This window comes from Dendropsophus ebraccatus, chromosome 8 (assembly GCF_027789765.1).
Source record: "Dendropsophus ebraccatus isolate aDenEbr1 chromosome 8, aDenEbr1.pat, whole genome shotgun sequence".
Taxonomy (NCBI): domain Eukaryota; kingdom Metazoa; phylum Chordata; class Amphibia; order Anura; family Hylidae; genus Dendropsophus; species Dendropsophus ebraccatus.
Genome location: NC_091461.1, coordinates 107,584,933 through 107,607,180, shown reverse-complemented (window position 1 = coordinate 107,607,180; position 22,248 = coordinate 107,584,933). Strand labels below are relative to the sequence as shown.

The following is a 22,248-nucleotide window of genomic DNA, read 5'->3' as shown; positions in this document are numbered from 1 at the left end:
ATCAGTTTAAATCTTTAAGCTGCAGTACTGACTGTGCATGGAACATGTGAGCGCCCCCTTACAACTCAGCTGCAATACCACATACAAACTGAGAACACCAGTGGCGCTGTTTTACTAATCCTGGCAAGTCCCCTTAAGATGAGCTATTGTGCACCAAAATTCTAGTGCAATCCTAACTTTAGCTTATAGACAGTCTAAGCGTGCCAAAATTTAATAAACAACTTAAACCACCATGATAGATCTGGTGCATTCTTAGACTGTCTAATCCAAAGTGTCAAACCAGCAGCTCTTCAGCTGTTACAAAACTACAATTCCCATCATGCCTGGATAGCCAAAGCCAAGCGTCAGCTGTCCAGACATGATGGGGATTAAGACATTTCTACTTTACACCAGTTTAATAAATCTCCCCCTATGTGTATAACATCGCACACAAAGCTGCAAATAATAAACCTACCCCATGTGTGAACACAGCCTTACATTGACAGACGAGTACATTGCCAATATTTTTTCTCAAACATTTACATATAATAGTCAAATAAGATTTATTCCACAATGATGATTTTTCAAAGTATATTTTATATTTAAAAAAATTGCAAACTGTGAATGTACATACAAAAAAAGATATTCTCTGTTGGCGAATTACCAAACTATATTATATAAAAAAAAATAATAAATTTTTACATTCTTACAAAAATTATCCCTGAACAATGAACTGGAAAAAAAAAACCTCTAGGAATTTTTCTTCTTCTTTCTTTCATCCACTTTATCCCAAAGCTGAATGATACTGAAGTAGGAGAAGAACATTAGAAAGTGAATGCAGGAAACGGTAGATATCAGGACGGAGTAGAGGTCGGGGAGTGTGGGGGGAGGAGCCAAGGTGCAGCTTGCAGCTGTCAGCGCCGTCATTGCCAGCATGGAGGAGAAGAACTGCCAACGACAGAGCATCCAATCAGATTGTAGTGTTCTCCAACCTGCGGCCCTCCAGCTGTTCCACAACTACAATTCCCATCATGCCCTGACAGACAGTCAGGGCATGATGGGAATTATTGTTTTGCAAGAGTTGGCGAGCCGGTGAGTAGTTATAGAGTAATTAAACATTACAAATTAGATGACTAAATTAGGTTATGGACTGAAGGGGTTAAACCCGAGGCATTTACACATCACACATAGTTCTGACATAAATATATAGCACTCATGAGGCAGATTTAGCCGTCTCATGTGCCGTTCTCCAGTGACCTCCAAGCATTTCGCACATCATCCAAGAAGCATTTCAGGGGCCAAGATGATTTACCGAAGCATCTCGTCTTGTCAGATCACTGGATCTTAGACGCCGCGGGGAGGTTTTAAGATACAAGGAAATTGTAGAGTCAATGGCAAATGATACATAATAATCCGATGGGCTATACATGTGGCGTGTTACATAGGAATAATCAATGTACATAATCAAAGGTCAATTCCCAGCCAGCGCTCCGTGCATGACACCAGCCCGGGGTAATTAAGGGTCATGACGGGGTCATCAATACATGGGGGCTATATGTGCTTCCTCTCCCACCCAACAGCTTGTGGTGACATCAGTCCATACATATGACTATAGCATGGATATATACAGTAACTACAGGTCATCCTGGACTATGTGGTGCAGGTACAAATGACAGATGCCAAGGCCTATGTGCAACACAATGACAATGCCCTTCCATGCCCATTGCACACTGACTAACTATGATGACCTAAAAGCTTGCCATCTATCAGTCCAATGGGATCCCCAATATCGAAGGTCTATAGGACAAGACAGACCCCCTCTATAGGGATAGGGGTTGAAATACAACCTATCTGCCCTCACACCTGTGAACATATAGGAAAAGCACATGTCTGATGCGAAAACATCATTAAAGTAATGAAAAAGGAGAAGTCCGGGCTTTCTGAAAATCTGGCAACCAACAGGGGGCGGAATTTGATAACAAGTATAAACTTACCTCTTCCCGTGCCCCCGGCGAGTGGTGTGAACAGGGCTCCCCTGAGTTATGATGACGTTGCGACTCGGGGAAACTGCCTTTCCTGGCTGATGGACTGGCCGCTCAGCCAATCAGTGACTGGAGCAACGTCCAGTCCATCAGCCGGGTTGTGACGTGTACACCCCGGAGATCCCAGAGCCCGGCAGGGATCCCAAGGCTGGTCCCGCCGCTAACCACGGATATAGAGAGAGGGAAGTTTGTACTTGTTATCAAATTCCCCCCTGCCGGATTTTCAAAAAGGCCAGACTTTTCCTTTAAGAAAGAAACCACAAAACTATTTTGTGTATACAGCTCCTATGCAGACTCATGGGTTTCCATAGCTACAGACTACAAACAAAACCTGTGTAGTCTGAGTCTATAGTGAAGTGTTTTTCAGTCCCTCCACTTTTATTAGTGTCTAGAAGGAAAGGCAGAGGTAGTGGGCTGCAGGATCAGACTACAATGGTCTGTAACCATGGACACATAGGTCTGTACAGGTGCTGTATACGGAAAACAGCAAGAAATTTTTAACCAACATCTAGCAGTACTGGAGCATTAGCAGATAGAATTACGTACCAGCATCTTCACCAGTGATTCCTGAAGTCTAAACCAGGGAATGTATTTCCTTACAGAAGCGCAGAACGGCTTCATCTGAAGGCAATCCTCGGATGTCTTCTCGTGAAACGACAGGAAGGCTACGCTCCCCAAGAGAAACATTAGAGTTGTGATCACGTACGGCATCACTAAACCATCTTTCTGTAGAAGCGGCAGCATGCTGTACAGGGAAATATAGTAAGATGTCAGGAGACCTGTTGATAGTAAGACTCTGTTCACACTACAGTACAGCATTCCCTGATACACCCATACTAAGGCATACATCAGTCATTGGCCACAGTGTTAAAAACAGCATATTGTATGGCAGAATTCCCCAACCACTACAAAACTACAACTCCCAACATGCTCTTCTAGCTATAGACTGCATCTGTGATTGCTATCGGCATGCACTACAGCAATTCCCCAACTTGTGGCTATCCAGAAACTACAAAACTACAACTCCCAGCATGCCCTGACAACCAGCAGCTACAGCCTTTTGCACAAGCTAAAGGAACACAGATAGGAAATCACTGCTATAGACGGTACAGAGCTGATAAAGGCATGATGGGAGTTATAGTTCTGCAGTTGCTGGATAGACACAGGTTGGCATCCACTACTATCGAGGTTTCAGAGTTGATAGGGCATAATAGGAGTCAATGGAGGACCACAGGTTGGGAAAAACGTTGTGATATGTATACTACTGTACTCTTTTGGTCTTCAGGGGGTTAACAGGGATCTATGGCTATGTCTGGCATATACATATTCAGACTGTGTTTACGTGGCATGGTGTGAACAGAGCTTTACTACAGAAATTGTAGAACTTACCTGAATGTGGATGTGAGCAGAAACCAGGTCGCCATCAGAGGAAGCTCATTGAGGAGTAAACAGGCCGGCCTGTAATATAAGGAGTGTTATAGGGTCACCAGGTGAGGACGACTTCTCTATACACTGACAATGGACCTGACCATGAAACCTTCATCTCAGCCCTCTTATTCCTACAAGATCCTGGCTAGGAGAAGTTCGTAAGAGGCGGTGGGGGAGAAGGTGTCACGACATCAGTTAATGTCTATGGCAGGGATGGGGAACCTTTGGCCCTCCAGCTGTTGCCAAACTACAATTACCATCATGCCTGGACAGCCAAAGCGAAGCATGATGGGAATTGTAGTTTGGCAACAGCTGGAGGGCCAAAGGTTCCCCATTCTTGGTCCATCTACCAAAGTATACAGAAATATATGTATATTCTGCAAAACTAGGCGACAGTCACTGTGCAATCTATAATGGCCGCTAAATGGCTTGTCACCCAACTTTCCCAGGAGCAGATATAGCATGAAATATGACTGAACTAAAAACACGGTTAATTTCTTCCAGTAACAGCGCTGCTGTTGAATATGGAGGGTGTTTACTATGGTGTGTCAGCCTTATCTAAAAGAATAGGGCTGAACTGCAATACCTGACATAGCCTGTGGAAGATGGTGATAAGTATCTGATGTGTCAGGTGTAGCCACTGAAAACCCCACAATCACGAGAATAGGGGTCCTGTGACCCCCTTTTGTTAATGAAGCGATGGTTAATTAAAGTGTCCATTCACTTTCTATGGGACAGCAGTAAAGTGTATGCCTGACCCCCACTCGATTCATCTTAGGGGTCTCAGCTGGACCTGATACATCAGATACTTATTACCTATAACTTAGGGAAATCTCTACGTTAGTAAAAGTCTCTGTGTGTCATGCTGGTACCTGTAGTCCCACACCAGCCAGCTACGGATTACTAAGAAACTTCTGGCCAATTTCCTCGGCACAACAAAGCCAGGCGTCACTTCCTCCTGTGTTATCTGCGTGTAAGTAGCCCCTCTTTGTGGTAATCCGGCCTGTGAAGTGTTGTGTAAACAGGGCGACGCGGGCCGCGCTGCAGACAATTACCGCAGAATTACCACAGATTAGGCCGTTCACATCTCATTGATAACCAGTCAATGAAACTCAGCAGTGGTCTGCAAGAAAGCCCCCTCCCCGGCCGCCCCACACATCCTCACACCGCTCATTACAATGACAAACCTCTGAAAGGAGTGGAAAAATATTTGCAGAGCAGGTTTCCTGTGTAAGACAGTGAAGCCCCCTGACCCCCCTCTGGGTGAAGGCCGGACCCTCAGACACTTAACCTACGCTGACATTGTATGGTGTCTTGGATGGGACTGGGACCAGAACATGACAAGATGCTATATGTGTGTAGTGGGGGTCAGTGTCAGACAGGAGCTCCAGCATACATTATGGGATTTATCAAACTGGTGTGAGGTAGAATTGTCTTAGTTGCCCCTAGCAACCAATAAGATTCCATCTGTTATTTTTTAAAGAATCTGTGAGAAATAGAAAGTGGAATCTGATTGGTTGCTAGGGGCAACTGAGCCAGTTCTACTTTACACCTGTTTGATAAATCTCCCCCTATATGTATTTCTGTATAAGATATAGAGACAATCACTTACAAGGACGCAAGCAGGATGGATTTCTCATGGACTTGGAAGGAAAACAAGAAAAATGATAAAGCGCAGGTTACCTGGAAATAAGGAAACAGTATAAGTTATAAGGGTGGTCCCTGAATTATACCTGAATCTGTTAATGAGCTATGGAGCAAGGTCCTGAGTTTTGCGGTGATACTTGAGCTATATGGGAAATCCCTGAACTAAAGGGGTCATCCCCGAGCTATAAGGTATGGGGATAATTCCTGAACTATGGGGTGTCATTGTAGGGCTATGTGGTAGATGCCAGAGATATAAGGGTAAAGCAGCGAGAGTGTAGGTGAGAAGGAGATGCCCAAGTCTTTAATGTAAGGCCCCTTGAACACATCTGTGTTTATTTTGTTTACTCGCCGCACGTCCTGGACTGAAAACGTCTATATGAATTAAGATGAATTAAGCTCAGGAGCTGTTAGATGTTACTCTGAACCCATTGTATAGTATAGAATACATTATAATGCAGAGAGTCCTATTCACAGGGACAGAACACAGCAGTGTACAAGGGGGCTAAAAGTGTAAAAAAAAAAAAAGTAATAAAATGAAATAAAAAAAATTAGGTAATAGGTAAATAGGTAACAGCCATCATCAAATAATCCAAGACAGATTCCAGAACTTACCAAAGACAGTTTAAAGCCCCTGATGGTCGGCCGGGCGGTGAGCTGGATACAGGATGGTAACACACCCAGCACGGTGCAGGCAAAACTGAGAGGGAAAACAGGGAAGAAATGTTGCTATAAGAAGCTATGGAGCCCCTGACCCCTGCAAACTACTGTCATAGTTGAATAGGGCAGAATCCAAATCTAGAATTGTCAATAATTTTTTTTATAAAGCGCCCTAAATTCCAGAGCGCTAGCATTTAGTGATCAGCCTATGAACGGGTACTAGCTGGTCACAGAGACTTTTACACAGTCAGAATGTTAATTCTGATTATTTTCTTGTGTAGAAGGTCTGCAAATAATCTGTGCAATCCGGGATTAAAAGATAGCAGCTTTATTGCAGAAACAGCACCCCCCTTGTCCTTAGTTTGTATATGGTAATGCAGCTCAGTTTCACTGAAGTGATTGGAGATGGCTAGTAATACCAGACACAACCTGAGGACAGGGGTGGCGTTGTTTTTTGGAATCCTGGATCCCAAGACTATTAGCAGGTGATGATTATCTGATCAGTAGGGAACAGACCAATGGCACCCCATCAGTTACAAGCAAGGGGATCCCTCGCCTCCTGAAAGCACTCACGCTCAACCGCCACTTTATTTAGCCTTGTGAATGGGTGAGAGGTGTGTTCAGCCAACAGACGCATTTGGGAAAGAAGCGACCATCCTTCTGGTGATGAGAGATCCCAGAGGTCGGACCCCTATTATCCCCCTTTAGCAGGTGTCTATTGCCATTATGCTGATGAACCATTCACCTGAGCTGGAGCTGAGCCCCAGGAGACAAGACGTTCTTGACTTTGAACAGGACGCTGAGACTGCACCAGACATTGGCCACTTTATCCTGAAAGAAAAGGGGAATGTTCAGGGCATCAATATCTATGGTGAACCGATATACTGTGCGCTCTATTGCTCCCTGTTATCAGCCTTTAGAGGCTGAGGAAATGCTGACTGTAGTGTTTTCTATAGAAGTCAGTTATGTCCCCATAATCGCTATAGGTCACATATCTCCAGTGCTCAGAATCCAGGATACTTTCACCCCGATAGGTGTGATGACATCAGCAGCGCCTCTTATAACACTTCTGCACTATTATAAGGGATACCGGACCTTTAAAACGTCTATGGTCATAGTAAATTCATGGAGCTGTATTATAGGTGAATATTCGTGCTGAACCTGCAGAATTTCCCAGAAGTCTGAGCTGACACTTGCATAGCGCTGCTCAGCCGAGCTCCATTACAGTGTCACATACCCCCGGCGGTGAGGGGGTTAACAAGTCATAAATCAGGAGCGGTAAAGACATTAACAGTTGTGCTAGGATCGCTTTCAAAATTAAATTTGTAACCACAGCGATCGTGTTAGTGTAACCCATCCGCCGGCAGCTGCTAATTCACAGCTGTGTGGACGCGGGGAGCGAGCGGCCTCCACTACACACACATGGGCGCAAGCACACATCCTTGGCACACGAGGCACAAGAGGTGCTCACAAAGGAATTGCTTCCGTGAGACACAAAAGTTAAAGGCCCTTAAAGGAGTCACTACAAGCACTAGCAAAAGTCACAAAAGTTACTCATAGGAGAGCCCCAGGAGACGCTGCCCTAGAATACCAGGAGTCACCTGTGCGACAGGCGCTCGGGCAGGGGTCCAAGGGGACACTCATCCAAGAGCCCCGGAGAGGCGCCTGCTAAACAGCCCCCAAGAGGCGGAAGCACAAGAGCCCCCGAGAGTTGCCCGCTCAAGAGCCCCCCCCTGCCCCCCCCCCCAGAGGCGCCCGATCAAGAGCCCCCCCCCCCCCCCCCCGAGAGGCACCCGATCAAGAGCCCCCACAGGGGTCCAAGAGGATGCTCGCTACGTGCCTGCTCAAGAGACACCACAGGGGTCCAAGGGGACACTCGCTATGCGGCTGCTCAAGAGACACCATAAGGGGATGCTCGCTCAAGAGCCCGAAGAGGCGCCTGCTCAAGAGACACCATAGGGGTGTGCAGGAGTCTTATAAAGCGCTCACGCAAGAGTGCGCCCCCCTTAGTTCCGGCTGAGAACTGAGCTAATGTACCTTACATATAGCAGCTATTTAGGGCTTACAGTGGCCTTCCTACATTGGCACACTGTAACAAACCAAGCCAGCAGAAGAGATAGATAGGATTCCTTTAATCTGGCATCAATGGGACCTGATACTGGGCTATCACATGCCGGAGTCCAGGAATGTGAGTGAGAAGGTGTGTGAGTAAATCTTCCCAGCAGCCGGTTTTACAGCAGCCGCGTCCTCCCTGCCCCGCTCAGCCTCTCTCTCTTTACAGCCCTGACACTAGAAAGCAGATTTGCAGCCAAGACGGACAAGGAAAAAAAAAATGAAATTGCAAATCAATTTTTCTAGAAAATAATTGCGGCATTAAAGCAGCAGAATGATTCCGATAAAAAATAATTATGGCTTTAAAAGGCAAACAATTAGCATAGCACATTACAGGCCGAAGACAAGAGCGCGGCTAATGGCTGCTGCCTTTATGAGGCCTCGCTGGCACGCCGATTACTACCGGAGCTAGCTCACTGCAAAATATGGAAACGCAGCTTTTATGATGCCATAAGCAGAATATACTGGCACAATCCACAGTGCCAGGGGTTAAACACTAAGCAGAGGGCTGGCAAGTGACATCTGTGGGCCAGGGCCACTTATTATAACCCCCCCACCTTGCAGCCAAATCCCTAAAGGTCACTGGCAAGTGGATGTGAAACAGAACAGAGAACACTTCACCCACCTCAAAGAGTCCGCGGCCCACGGGGAAAAGTCTTCTGAGGACTTGCAGGATTTGTTCTATGTCTGTCAAGAAAGGGATCCAACAGAGGCTGAAGGCGGCAATTACCGTCACCCCGATCTTCAGCAGCAGCAGGAGCCTGCCAGGAGAGAGAGCGGACACTGTCAGATAAGTCGCAAACCTCTGGATATCTGAGCATTTCAGGTGACAAAACACGACGCGGTGTCAGGATTAAGTGGACGAGGAACAGTCGGAGACGCGCTCTGGGACGTGAAAACGAAGCAGGGGAGGAAGGGGGGAGATGTGAGGGCCCTGTGAGTGAGATCCTAGAGGGCTGAAAATAACATTGATGTGCGTTCACTGCCAGGACGTGGAGGGACAAAGAATCACACTCAAAATGTACTTTTTTAGGGTGCCTTCACATGTACCGTATCGATGCGTATTTATCGCTGCGTGTTTGGTGCGATTTTTACATGCAAGTTTTGATTTTCACATGAAAATCACGTAGAAATTAAAACTCACATGTAAAAATCGCACCAAACACGCAGCGATAAAAACGCAGCGATACGGTACGTGTGAAGCTACCCTTATAAGTAATAATTTTGATCAATTTTAAATTAAGAAAAAAAAAAAAAAACTGGCATTCTGATCATTTTTTATTTTGAATATATTATATATCTAAATGCCAATCAGATCAATAAATAAATAAATAAATAAATAAAAACAACCGCTGATCTGATCAGATCATTGAATAAAAATGGTTAGAAAAAAAAAAAAAAAGTAAAGTAAACACACGGAGTGCCTTGTTTGACCCTATTATATGGGGTGATTATTGTGGGAAATAATAGTTTTGTGTAATTGCAGGCAAAGACCAAATGACCAACGAGAAATTGTTCATGTGTCGTTGATCGGTGATTTTGTGCTGAAACCAAAATCATTGTTAGTCGTTTGCTAATCAGTGTAAGGCTGGGTTCACACGACGTATATTTCAGTCAGTATTGTGGTCCTCATATTGCAACCAAAACCAGGAGTGGATTAAAAACACAGAAAGGCTCTGTCCACACAATGTTGAAATTGAGTGGATGGCCACCATATAACAGTAAATAACGGCCATTGTTTCAATATAACAGCCGTTGTTTTAAAATAACAGCAAATATTTGCCATTAAATGGCGGCCATCCACTCAATTTCACCATTGTGTGAACAGATCCTTTCTGTGTTTTTAATCCACTCCTGGTTTTGGTTGCAATATGAGGACCACAATACTGACTGAAATATACGTAGTGTGAACCCAGCCTAATGGTGCGTTTACACAGACAGATTTATCTGACAGATTATTGAAGCCAAAGCCAGGAACAGATTATAAACAGAGAACAGGTCATAAAGGAAAGACTGAGATTTCTCCTCTTTTCAGATCCATTCCTGGCTTTGGCTTCAAGAATTTGTCAGATAAATCTGTCTGTGTAAACGCACCATTATTCCACATCGTTTCCTCTTTTGCTGGGATCAGATGGACTAAATGATCTAATTCTGTGTAATATGGTGAACGATTTCAGGCAGCTCTCGTTTGCGATCATTAAAAAAAAAAAAAAAAAAAAAAAAAAAAAAAAAAAAAAAAAAATCGATTTGTCTAATAGAGCCCTTAGTTATTACAAAGAGACAATGTTATAGTGGATGTACCAGACCTATGTGATACCAAGGGATATTTTATACTGCTAATAAAGGCCACATTAGGCCTCATGCACACTCTGCCTCTGCCCCCATTACCATAATACATTAGGATACAGGCTGAACATACTTACTTGTGCTCTATAGGGGAAGATTTCTTTAAAGGTATAAAATATAGACTGGTGTAGACTGCCCACAGCAACCAATCACAGCACCTTTTATTTTACCAGAGCTGAAAGCTGAGTTGTGATTGGCTGCTGTGGGCAGTTTACACCAGTCTATATGGGCCCTAATACATGGAGCGATAATCGGCTGATTATCGCTACGTGTAAGGGTCCATTTACACAGAAAGATTATCTAACAGATTATCTGCCAAAGATTTGAAGCCAAAGCCAGGAACAGACTATAAACAGAGATCAGGTCAAAAAGGAGAGCCTGAGATTTCTCCTCTTTTCAAATCCATTCCTGGCTTTGGCTTTAAATCTGTCAGATAATCTGTCAGATTATCTTCCTGTGTAAATGGACCCTAATAGAGACAACGATAAGCCGATGACAACGATCATCAGCTGATGGTTGGTTTAGGTTTGGACATAAAATAGTCGGGCGCTGTTCGCTCATCGCTACGCACGTCCGACAGCTAACAATTGTCCAAACACTTGACACCTTACCTCTCCCGGTCTTCTCTCCTGTGCTCAGCTTCCCAGTCCCGGCGGCCTGTCAGCCGCTCAGATGCTGTAGATCACAGGAGAGAAGACTGTGCTCCCGGGCAGTGGTAAGGGATCAGGTGTTTGGCCAAGGGCTGCAAGGACAAGGGATGTCCATGCAGCCCTTGCTGCCCGATAATTGGTCTAATAGGTCCAGTAAACGAGCGCCGATCTAGCATATCAGCACTCGTTTACTAAAGCGATCGGGCCATATTCAGCCCGTGTAATAGTGCCCTATCTTACACCCTTTGATAAATCTGGGCCTATGTTTGGTCTATGGTTTGGTTCATGGTGATTGGCAGCAAAAATGAGACATTGATGGGGCCTTAGTTATACTTAGGGCTGTGTGAGTGATACAGTGTAGCAAATTACCAGGACAGGAGAAAAATGAGTGCTGCAAAATAGGGTCTGATCGTGCTTTGTCACAATTATAGACAAACACAATGGGGGAGATCTAGCAAACATGGTGTAAAGTGAAACTGGCTCAGTTGCCCCTAGCAACCAATCAGATTCTAACTTTCATTTTCCAAAGTGTCTGTGAGGAATGATAGGTGGAATCTGATTGGTTGCTAGGGGCAACTGAGCCAGTTTCACTTTACACCATGTTTGAAAAATTTCCCCCAACGTAACTAAACTAATATCAATCAATATCAAACAGTATGTGAACCTGCTGAAATCCCCTTGATTTTTACATAGATTACTAATAAATTAAAATCTGATTGTTTTTTAAGTTACTGTTGTAGACAAACACAATATAATTAAACTAATAACACTTACACAGTTGTGCATTTCATGTCTTTCATTGAGCACACTGAGCAAACATCAACAGTGCAGGGAGAAATATGAAGTGAACCCTCTGTACCTGGATTTCAGCATTGATTACCAAGAAAACACATCCTTATTGGTCTCCATATCACAATTTTAGACAAACACAATGTAACTAAACTAATACCTCACAGACAGTTATGCACTGCATGTCTTTTGTTGAGTAAACATCCACAATTCAGGGGGAAAGTGAACAATGGTTATAGCAGATATAGCAGACAGGTTAACCATAGGATGCCCCATCCTCTATATAACAGTACACTCACTTACCCCCAGCCTGTGATGCCTTGCTTGAAGCATTTACCCAGGAGGAAGCAGAAGAACGGGAGTGAGTGGTAAAGTTCCATTTGTTTATAGTTAAGGGCGAGGCAAAATGCCAGTGACCCCAGAGCCTCGTAGCCACACGACAATGCGAGGATCCCCCATAGGGCGAAGCCAAGACTGACAGAGTTGTATGTGTGTCTGTGTTAAGTGAAACTTCATTATACTGTATGCATGTGGAAAAACAGAAGCCTGCAAGGGGCAGCACAGTCATGGCGCAGCAAGTGCACACCTTGTTTGGTGGCTATGGGAAGGCTCTACAGCTGCTTTAGAACTACAAATCTCAACTACAAGACACACCAAGGAGCAGGAGTGATCAGCACTGGTTTACAGAGCTCTTTCTGGCAATCAGCCGTCAGCTAAACATCTCCTATTACACGGGGAGACAGCCGACAGTGCAACTGACAGCCGATTTTTCATTATGTCAGAATGGCCCACAGATTGAGCTATACCCTAGCACCCTATTACACACGGCGACATAAACCTGTCTGTTGTAATATGGCACTAGGGCGATTCCTCTGGGATCCCAATGCATGCACCCTTGGTTTTTGATTGACAGTCTTATGTCGCCAAGCCCTTCTTAACCCTCGAGTGCATTTGGATCACAGAGGTGTAAGTTGGCACAGAACACCCTTAGCTCCTCCTCTTTGACGCTAGCATGGCTGGTATGAAAGCATTTTGTATGGAAATAAAGACACGCAGATGTGCATGCAAGATATAAAAGAGTAAAAAGGATATTGAAAATGTCCATAGTCAATCAGGATGAGCCCTGGATAAAGCAAAATGCAGGACAGAGACAGCGCCTAAAGGGATGAAACAAACATCAAAAAGCAACATGAGACAATGTAATGTGATAATGGAAGAGTTGTCCAGTCCAGAACCCGTTAATGGCGTCTATAGAAATACAAGTCATTATAGTAAGTACAGTATATAACGTATAGCGGTGGAGCTGCTGTACTACATGGCGCTCATTCTACTCTATGGAAAAACTTATGCATATTACATTAGGGGTTTGTTGTCCCAGTATCCCTCCCCCCACAGTTATCAGCTTATAACAAGTCTGTCTGATGTATTGGACATTAAATAGTCCTCTCCATTATGTGCATGAGCCCAGTAGTCCTGGATATTCATGAGAACGAGAAAACTCCGCCCACCCCCTGCTGATTGGCAGTTATCTATCCATGCTGTGTATAGGCAGTCACCTGCCAATCAGCAGCTGGAGGCGGGTGGAGAGATGTGGCAAGAATCCTATTCTCCTGCATATTAGAAGAACGGCTGAACAGAATGATGTAAGTAATACACCAATCTGTTCAGCATTTCTGTCACTAGTTTATGGTGCCCTCATTGAAGGCAGCATAAACCTAATGAAAACCAGTATCCCACAGATGCCTGTGATAGGACAGGCCCTTTAAAGGAACTACGTAAGCAAAACTGATTTGCTGTATTATGTCTAGGGTAGGGCCTGAGGGAGTGGCGCATGACACAGAAACGGCTGCTGTTGCTTATTCGACCCCTATGTCAAGACATAACACAGTGTATCAGTTCCACCTACAATGTTCCTTTAAACTACTGTTGGCCACGTTGTGGTTCTCTGGCTGTTACAAAACTACAACTCCCAGCATGTCAGTCAGCCTTAGGAAGATTTCATTTTTTACCTACAAAAACAGCACCACCCCTGTCCTCAGGTTGTAAGTGGGATTGTAATTTACCTTCATTTGCTGCAAAACCCACATCGAAATAGAGAACAAGAGCGGTGCTGTTTCTACAGGAAAGCGGCCATGTTTTTCTAAGCCTGGATAACTCCATTAACCCACCATGACATTGCAATATTCCATATTCACAATCCATCCTCAATTTTCAGCATGCAGTAAATCACATCCAAAGAATGCCTATTCCAGGCCGACTCTTACCTTTCTTTTTGCCGATGTTTCTTGCAGGTGTGAACAGTACAAGAGAACGGCGGGGATGTAAATGACCAGATCTGCAACTAAAACTACAAAGATGGCGCATATTAATATTGCATGGGCATCATCTGTATACACATATGCGCCCGCAGAAATTAATGGGGGGGGACGCGTCATCTGACAAGGAGTCACCTTAGAGGTTAAAAAGCTAAATGTACCCATAATTCATCAGGAATAATTGTTAGTCATCGGCCAACAGGCAGAGGGAAGACGTGTCAGGCAGATTCATAAAACCGTGAGTGATAGGAGAGTTCTTCCGGAATAAATCAAGTGCGAGAAATGTCCGAGATGTGATTGTTTTCTTAAAATAGAACTGACATGTACAGCCAAGGCATGATGTCAGGGCATGCTGGGAGTTGTAGTTCTGCAACAGCTGGAGACCAATGCTTAAAAGAGTATGGTGGGTCAGTGCATGCTGGGACTTGTAGTTTTGCAACAACTGGAGACCACAGATTGGGGAATACTGCTTTAGGGGGTGGAATGGGGTACTGATGGCTGTCAGGGCATGCTGGGAGTTGTAGTTTTTACAGCTGCTGGAGTTTATTCACTTTAAGAAAACTACACACTACGACCACAAACAGACTGAGAAATGCTGAGGGCTGTAGCTTGTACGGCAGTTCTGGGGATCTTCTTCGTGACAAACTGATACGCTGTTATTCCTAGCACAGGACCTGAGGGGCACAGCACGACACAGAGGTTCAAGCATCACAGATAAATCTTGTGTCATGCTCCGCCAACTTAGGAATAACACAGTGTATCACATTTACATAAGTGTTCCTTTAAAAGGGTTGTCCAGGATTAGAAAAAAACAAAAAAAACATGGCTGATTTCTAGCATGAACAGCTCCACTCCTGTCCATGGGTGGTACTGCAGCCATGCTCTATTTAAAGTGTCACTGTCATTTACAATTTTTTTTCCAGAAATCAATAGTACAGGCGATTTGAAGAAACTTTGTAATTGGGTTTATTAGCCGAAAAATGCATTTTTATCATGAAAAAGCAGTTTGAAGCTCTCCCCCTCTCTCCATAGTTCTCTTATGGAGAGGGGAGGGGTGGAAGGAGATGAGGCACCAAAACAGGACAACAAAGAGTTAATTTAAAGCTACATCCCCGGGCTCTCTCCTCTGAAGTCAGCACTGACCTCTCTGACCTCCGAATACCACTTTCACACAGGTCCCACTGTGTAAACCTTTGTTCTCTGCTGCCGACTAATCTCCCTCCTCCCCCTCTCCTCTCCATAGGTAACACAGGGCCCGACTGATGAAAAAGAGTCAAGATTTCCTGATAATGAGCAGTGGATGAGAGAGAGGAGGGAGGGGGGACCTGGGGAAAGTCTTTTTGAATGCAGATAATTGCATATTCGCCTAATAAACCAAATTACAAAATTTCTTAAAATCGCCTGTACTATTGATTTCTGCAAAAAAAAAAAAAAAATTAATAATAATAATAATAATAATAATAATAATTATACAACAGTGACACTTTAAGTAAACGCAACTGTAATATCACAAGCAACCTGCAGACAGGTGAGGCTCTGTTTTTGGCTAAAGGTAGATACGTTTGTCTAATGATGGACAACCCTTTTAAATCATCAGTCACAGTCTTCAATCTCAGAACTGGTAGGAGTACTACAATTTGCACCCCCTTTTTTAAAGATAAGAATACCCATGTAAGCAATCGTCTTGCATGTTCTGTAATGTACCTAGGACTGTGCGTAAATCTACTGCATTATATTAGCTGATGGAGGTAACTTCAGGTGCAACCTAGTTAAGAAAAACATGGCCGCTTTCTTTCAGAAACAGCAGCACTCGTCTCCTGTTTGGATGTGGAACTGCAGTCAATTCCATTGAATGGAGCCGAGTTGTAACACCACACACAACCTGAGGACAGGGGTGGTGCTGTTTTAGCAATAAAGTATCTATGTTTTTTCTAATCCTGGATAACCCCTTTAATAAACAGAATTCAGCCCTCTAAAACAGACAATATGATTTATACCAGTTCAATGTTAGTAACAGATAAAGACAATAGTATCACACAGGAATCACGTACCAGTCGCTCGCATGAACAGCTTGTGGTGATGGCTCTCGTATCCCCGCGACGAGTTCAGCACCACCCAGTCTGGATTGATCATGTGAGCTCTACAACGGAATACGCCACATGGTGAGTAATCACATACAGGGAAATTCTATTATTCCTATAGCCAATGGCGTGAAAGTTCCACTAATGCGGAATACAAAAAAAACATGTAAGCACACTGGGAAATGATGTCACACTTACACGTAACCGCAGAGAAGACTGTGATAGGCTGTCAGAGGGGGGTAGTCAAGACCCCAGTACAGAAGGTCATTGTCTGTGGAATTGAAGTACCTGGAAAACAAATTCTTTATTACCACTTAAAAGGGAAACTATCAGCAGGTTAGACTAATATAACCTGCTGATATGTCCCTATTGCGCACAGAGCACTGAGGATACAGGAAAGTTTCATCTTTGGCGCAGTATTACAAAATGACGGAATCCTGTGCCCAATAAGAGGAAAAGGAAGTACGGTAGTTGGGGTCCATGCACACCGTACGCCTTCCATTCCCTACCGCAACTTTGTCAGGGATGGAATTTTTAAATGTTTTTAAGGCCGAATCACACTACGTTTTTGCAATGAAAAACAGATGGTAAAAAAGGATGCATGTGTGCATCCATTTTGATCCGTTTTCCCATTGAATTCCATTATAAAAAAAAACGGACACAAAAATGAGGTCGCCTATGTTTTTATGTACGTTAAAAAAAACATCCGTTTTGATCCTTTTTTTTTTATAATAGAATTCAATGAAAAAACGGATGCACACCCATGCATCCATTTTTTCCATCCGTTTTTAAAAAAAAAAAAACAGATTGCAAAAACGTAGTGTGAACCCCGCCTTACTGGGTATGGGAATTGGTGTCCATTTTTTGCTTTTTGCAATTTTTTTCCCAATATTTCTTTTGATATTTTGTATTGTATTAATAAAGATTTGTTTATACTTGAAAATATAGTTTTTTGGGGTTTTTTTGGTGTGCGTTACGATACTATGACATACCCCTTTTTCTGGTTGTTTGTGTCAATAGGGACACATCAGCAGGTTGGAATTCCGCTAGTTTTGCTCAGTGGGAACGGGGCCATAGTTAGGAGACTCCCATCAGCATTAGCAGGGGGCCAATTCCACCAAATTTTATTTTTTTATTTTTTTTATTTACTGTTTAAGGTCAAAATAGTAAACCTGCCACCTGTGCAAAGTATCCATTATATGCACGCCCATAAGAATTCCCTAAGACTGTATACTCAATGCCAGGCAGCTGCTCTACTAGGAAGATGTGTAAAGGCCCTACTACACCAAGCGATAATCAGGCAGATTCGAACGATTATCACTCCGTGTATTAGAATCAACGATTAGTCGAAACGGCTGATCGTTGGTTTAGGTTTGGACCTAAAATCATCGGGCGCTGACCGCACATTGCTACGTGTAATAGTGATGTGTGGCTGATGGCTGAACATTGTCCAAACACCAGATACCTTACCTGTCCCCACTGTCCTGTCCTGTGATTGGCTGACAGGCTGCTCAGACCTTGCAGCCGCCGGGAAGCTGGGGAGCACAGGTAAGAAGACCGGGTGCGGGGAGAGGTGAGGTATCAGGTGTTTGGGCAAGAGCTGCATGGACATCGCTAACGATGTGCATGCCGCCCTTGCTGCCTGATTATCGGGCCGTCTAATAGGTCCAGTAAACAAATACCGATCTAGCATCTGATTGGGCCGTAGTCGGCCCGTGTAATAGGACCTTAGTTCTCTCCTGGAACCCCTATGGGTGCCATAAAGTAAATCAGACATGGTGGTGGTCCCATTGATGATAGTGGATCCCAGTGAATGATAGTGCTTGATCTCAGCCATACAATCGTTCAACATATCAGCCAAATATAATAAAAATAAATATTAAATTTTTTATATATATATTTTTTTTAAGTTTACAAAAACATTTTTTTCCAAAATTCTACAAACCATTGCTTCACTGGGAGACCGAGGGTTACTTCCTGCCAATGCCTCTGGGCTTCGTAGTCTCCGTACATCGGTGGTTTCCTGGCCCCTGTAATGATCAGAAATCCCTTTACGATAAGGTGGAACTGTCACTTAAAGGGCTAATCCAGCGCTACAAAAACACGGCCACTTTTCCCCCCTCTCTTGTCTCTAGATTGGGTGGGGTTTCAAACTCAGTTCCATTGAAGTAAATGGAGCTTAATTACAAACCGCACCTGAACTAGAGACAAGAGAGGGGGAAAAGTGGCCATGTTTTTGTAATACTGGATAACCCCTTTAAGCGATTGCTTCCTAGATTCCTTTAAGTATTGCAATTCCTAGCTAAGCAATCTCCTTCTATACTGAGCACATGACGTTACAATGTAACAGGATCACTAAATATGATGACACAGCTAAGAGGGAACATGACAACACCGCCGGGCCTCACTATTCTGGCTTGTGGTTATTCATGGAATATCTGGAAATTCTTCTGTGTTGTAAATCTGTCCAAAATTAACTCTTTCCTTTGGTGGGGCCCCCTCAGAAATAGTAACACAGCCCCCCCAGTGTGGCAGCTCTTAAGATGCATTGGGTGGTCTTAGGTTCGGCGGTCTGCAGATTTCCCCTAGAGGGTGCGTACATTGTGTGGTATCCCATTGACACAGTGAGAGTGTAACCTTTATAAGGCTCTCATGCCCCACCAGAGCCAGGCTAAAAATTTCAATTGCCCCGGCTGCAGTCAGCGGCCGTAAATCATGTATGGTGGGGGGGCTTGTCACATGCTGAGGGGGGCACAGGGGGCCGCACCTGTTCCAGCACAACATACATGTCCCTCTGACCACTAAGTAAAACACCACTAATAGGATTAACTTCCCCGTCCTTTCCTTTTTGTAAATGGATCGCGCCGTCCCAGAATAAATATTTACTATGTGGGCGGAGCCTGTGGAATCCTGAGATTGATACAAAGTAACTATAACTGCTGGTACTGCTCCTGACTGTAACAATGTATCCAGGGGCAAAACAAGAACAACACTGCCTAATTCTACGTATAAAACCTGTTCTTAATATAAGGCTGGGTTCACACTGAGGTTTTGCAAGGTTTTGAGTTTATTTTTTTTTCTTCAAAACTGGATTTAAAAAAACGGATGCAATTGTGTGAAACCGTTTTGATCCGTTTTTCTATTGACCTTCTTTATAAAAAAAAAAAAACGGAACAACGGACACAAAAACATAGTCAACCTCATTTTTGTGTCCATAAAAAAAAATGGATTCATTTTTGTGCTTTTTTTTATAATGGAAGTCATGGAAAAACTGATCAGAAGGGATGCACACAAATGCATCAGTTTTTTTCATCCGTTTTTTTTTTTTTTTAACAATTTCAAAATGCAGTGTGAACCCAGCCCTATAAAAGTTTTCTAACATACTATGTGTATCATTTGATCTCTTCTTAGGCTGGGTTCACACTACGTTTTTGCAATCCATGTTTTCATCTTTTTTTTTTTTTTTGCGGAAAGGGATAAAAAAAATGTATGCCTTTGTAAGCATCCGTTTTTCCATTGACTTCTATTATAAAAAGAAAAACAGATCTGTTTTTTATTTTAACGTACACAACGTAGTCAACCTCATTTTCATGTCTGTTAAAAAAAAAGTGGATCTGTTTTGATGCATTTTTTTAAATAATGGAAGTCAATGGAAAAATGAATCAAAACGGAGGCACACAAAGGCATATGTTTTTTTCATCCGTTTTTTTTTTTTGCAAAAAAAGGGTGAAAAAAAATGGATTGCAAAAGTATAGTGTGAACCCAGCCTTACAGTCATTCTCTCAGAACCTCCATGGCTTACTCTTTAGGGGCCCTTGCACACTACGGAAATAACTTGCCGCGGATTCCGTCTCTCGCCCCCCTGTGGTTGAAATTCCGTCTGTCCCATAGGCTCCATTCTATGGTCAGGTGGATTCCGTCATCCGTCTGAAGAAGTAACATGTGAATTCTTTCGGCAGCCGGCGGAATCCACCAGAGCCAAGAATGAAGTCTATGGGACGGCCAGGTGTTCAAGCTAGCGTGCACAGAATCCGCGGCAAGTAATCCGCATGATTTGTGGCGATCTGTGGCTTTCCATCTGTCAGTGCTTGGAGTCGTGGTTTCTCTGACAGATTGGGGAACACTGCTCTCAGGCACGAAATGGGGAGCCACAGATTGTCAGGGCATGCTGGGAGTTGTAGTTTTGCAGCTGCTGCAAAGCCACAGGTTGGAGATCACATATTTAAAGGGATTATCCAGTGTTAGAAAAACATGGCACTATCTTCCAGAGACATCACCACTCTTGTCTCCAGTTTGTGTGTGGGTTTTGCAGTTCTGTGAATGGAGCTATACTGTAATACCACACACAACCTGGGGACAGGGGTGGCACTGTTTTAGTAAAAAAAAAAGTTAATATGCTTTTTATTCTGGATAACCCCTTCAAGATCATGCTCTAGTCAAGTAATTAACATACAGTGAACAATGACGGTTCCTATTAAATGACAGCAAGCGGAGTTCTTGAAAACTGTAAGGAATCCATATAGAAAATTTATTGTAAAATTGTAGTGTATTCTTTCCAGTCTGACACTGTGCTCTCTGCTGCCACCTCTGTCCATGTCAGGAACTGTCCAGGGCTGCAGCAAATCCCCATAGAAAACCTCTCCTGCTCTGGAAGTTCCTGACATAGACAAAGGTGGCAGCAGAGAGCACTGTGTCATGGAAAGAATACACCACTTCCTGCAGCAGTTGATAAGTATGGGGCGACTTGAGATTTTTAAATAGAAGTAAATTACAAATCTATATAACTTTCTGAAACCAGTTATTATTAAAGAAAAAGGATTTTCACTGGCGTACCCCTTTAACGGCGCATAGGAAACTGATTGGAGTGCTAAAGGCCCCCCCTAGGTTAATTGTTACCCCCAAATGGACGGAATGCACTGTGTGTTTAGGCCAGCACTCCATTCATTTCATTGGGGGCCTTCAATCATTGCTGAGCGGCTGGAAGAATCCCTTTAAGAGGGATTTTTAATTTCACAATGACACACCCTGCAGCTTCTCACCACCTTCAGCACTCTCTGCTTGCTGTCATTGAATGGGGACATCAGAAGGCAAATAAAACTCTAACCTCCAGCATGCTGTGCATAGTGGGAGTTGTAGCTATGCAACAGCTGGGCATCCACAGGTTGGGGGGGGGGGTAAGCTGCTCCCATATAAGGAGACTGCAGGGCATGCTGGGAGTTGTAGTTTTGCAGCAGCTGGAAAGCACTGATGCACAGTATACTGGTGAAGTGCCCTGTATATGAATGGGAGGACTACTGCCGAGTATGATGGAGTGTTACCTGAGTACGGGTAGAGGGACACAGCCCAGCGCACAGTGACAGCCAGCAGGACACTCAGCGCTGTCATAGGACCCTCCATAGCCGCAGTGCAGCTCGGGAAATGCCAGCATGGAGTTGTTAGACGGAGGTGTGACGTCAGCAGTCACATGGTCAAGGTCATGTGACAAGCCTCTTGTGTGGGCGGGGCTATGCTCAGTCAGACCGTCTTCCCGGGCTTTTCTAGCAGCACAGGCGAGCATAATAGGGGATTACAGTGCGTGCTCCTGAGGTGGTAGCCACACTATGTTCTGCAGGGACAGGGGGCTGTGGCTGTACTTATATACAGTGTGCAGGAGGAGGGGGCTATGAGGGGCTTCAGGTCTGCATGTGGGATCAGGGGGTCCGAGTCTGGATTTAGAGGAGGAGGCGGGGCGGAGGGGTTACTATGAGGGGGTCCTGGCCTGGACTGGGGGAGGTTACTATCAGGGTGTCCAAGTCTGTATTGGGGTGGGATCAGGGGGTCCAAGTCTGTATTGGGGGGGGGGGGTTACTATCAGGGGGTCCAAGTCTGCATGGGGGGTCCAAGTCTGGATTGGGGGGGGGGGGGGGTTACTATCAGGGGGTCCAAGTCTGCATGTGTGTGGAATGAGGGGGCTGGAACCTAAACTCTTGGATATTATAGGTTTGGCTGTTATATTCACCTCATAGATGTTTTGGAGGAGAAGGAGAGCAGCACTGGTGTTCCTACTGCTTGAGGCCCCTTGCAGACTACAGAAATCACACGGATTCCGTTGCTCTCCCGCTTAAAGTTCCACCAGTCCCATGGGCTCCATTCTATGGTCAGGTGGATTCCGCCGTCTGCCCAAAGAATTGACATGTGAGCCTAGAATGAAGCTAGGCGTTAT

The 22,248-nt window shown here is 44.2% G+C and overlaps 1 protein-coding gene across 1 annotated transcript; it reads right to left on the bottom strand.

The window, feature by feature from the left end:
• Positions 1–556: 556 nt before the first annotated feature.
• ALG6 (ALG6 alpha-1,3-glucosyltransferase) lies at positions 557–21,477 on the bottom strand. The gene is made up of 14 exons (XM_069979408.1): positions 21,365–21,477; positions 17,992–18,076; positions 16,245–16,334; positions 16,017–16,105; positions 13,915–13,997; positions 12,743–12,807; positions 11,954–12,139; positions 8,491–8,626; positions 6,499–6,584; positions 5,709–5,793; positions 5,062–5,132; positions 3,411–3,479; positions 2,568–2,766; positions 557–927 (listed from the first exon to the last, which is right to left on the bottom strand). Exons 1-14 carry the CDS (start codon positions 21,441–21,443, stop codon positions 730–732), a joined length of 1,521 nt encoding a protein of 506 aa, XP_069835509.1. The 5' UTR covers positions 21,444–21,477; the 3' UTR covers positions 557–729.
• Positions 21,478–22,248: the final 771 nt, after the last annotated feature.

What these genes read in the sequence shown, in the direction of transcription:
- ALG6 (XM_069979408.1), bottom strand. Translation starts at nt 21,443, where the DNA reads ATGGAGGGTCCTATGACAGCGCTGAGTGTCCTGCTGGCTGTCACTGTG. An exon ending in GTCCCTCTACCCGTACTCAG is followed by an intron (nt 18,077 to 21,364) that starts GTAACACTCCAT and finishes TGATCATTACAG; the next exon opens with GGGCCAGGAAACCACCGATG. An exon ending in GGGGCTCAGCTCCAGCTCAG is followed by an intron (nt 5,794 to 6,498) that starts GTGAATGGTTCA and finishes TTTCCCTCTCAG; the next exon opens with TTTTGCCTGCACCGTGCTGG.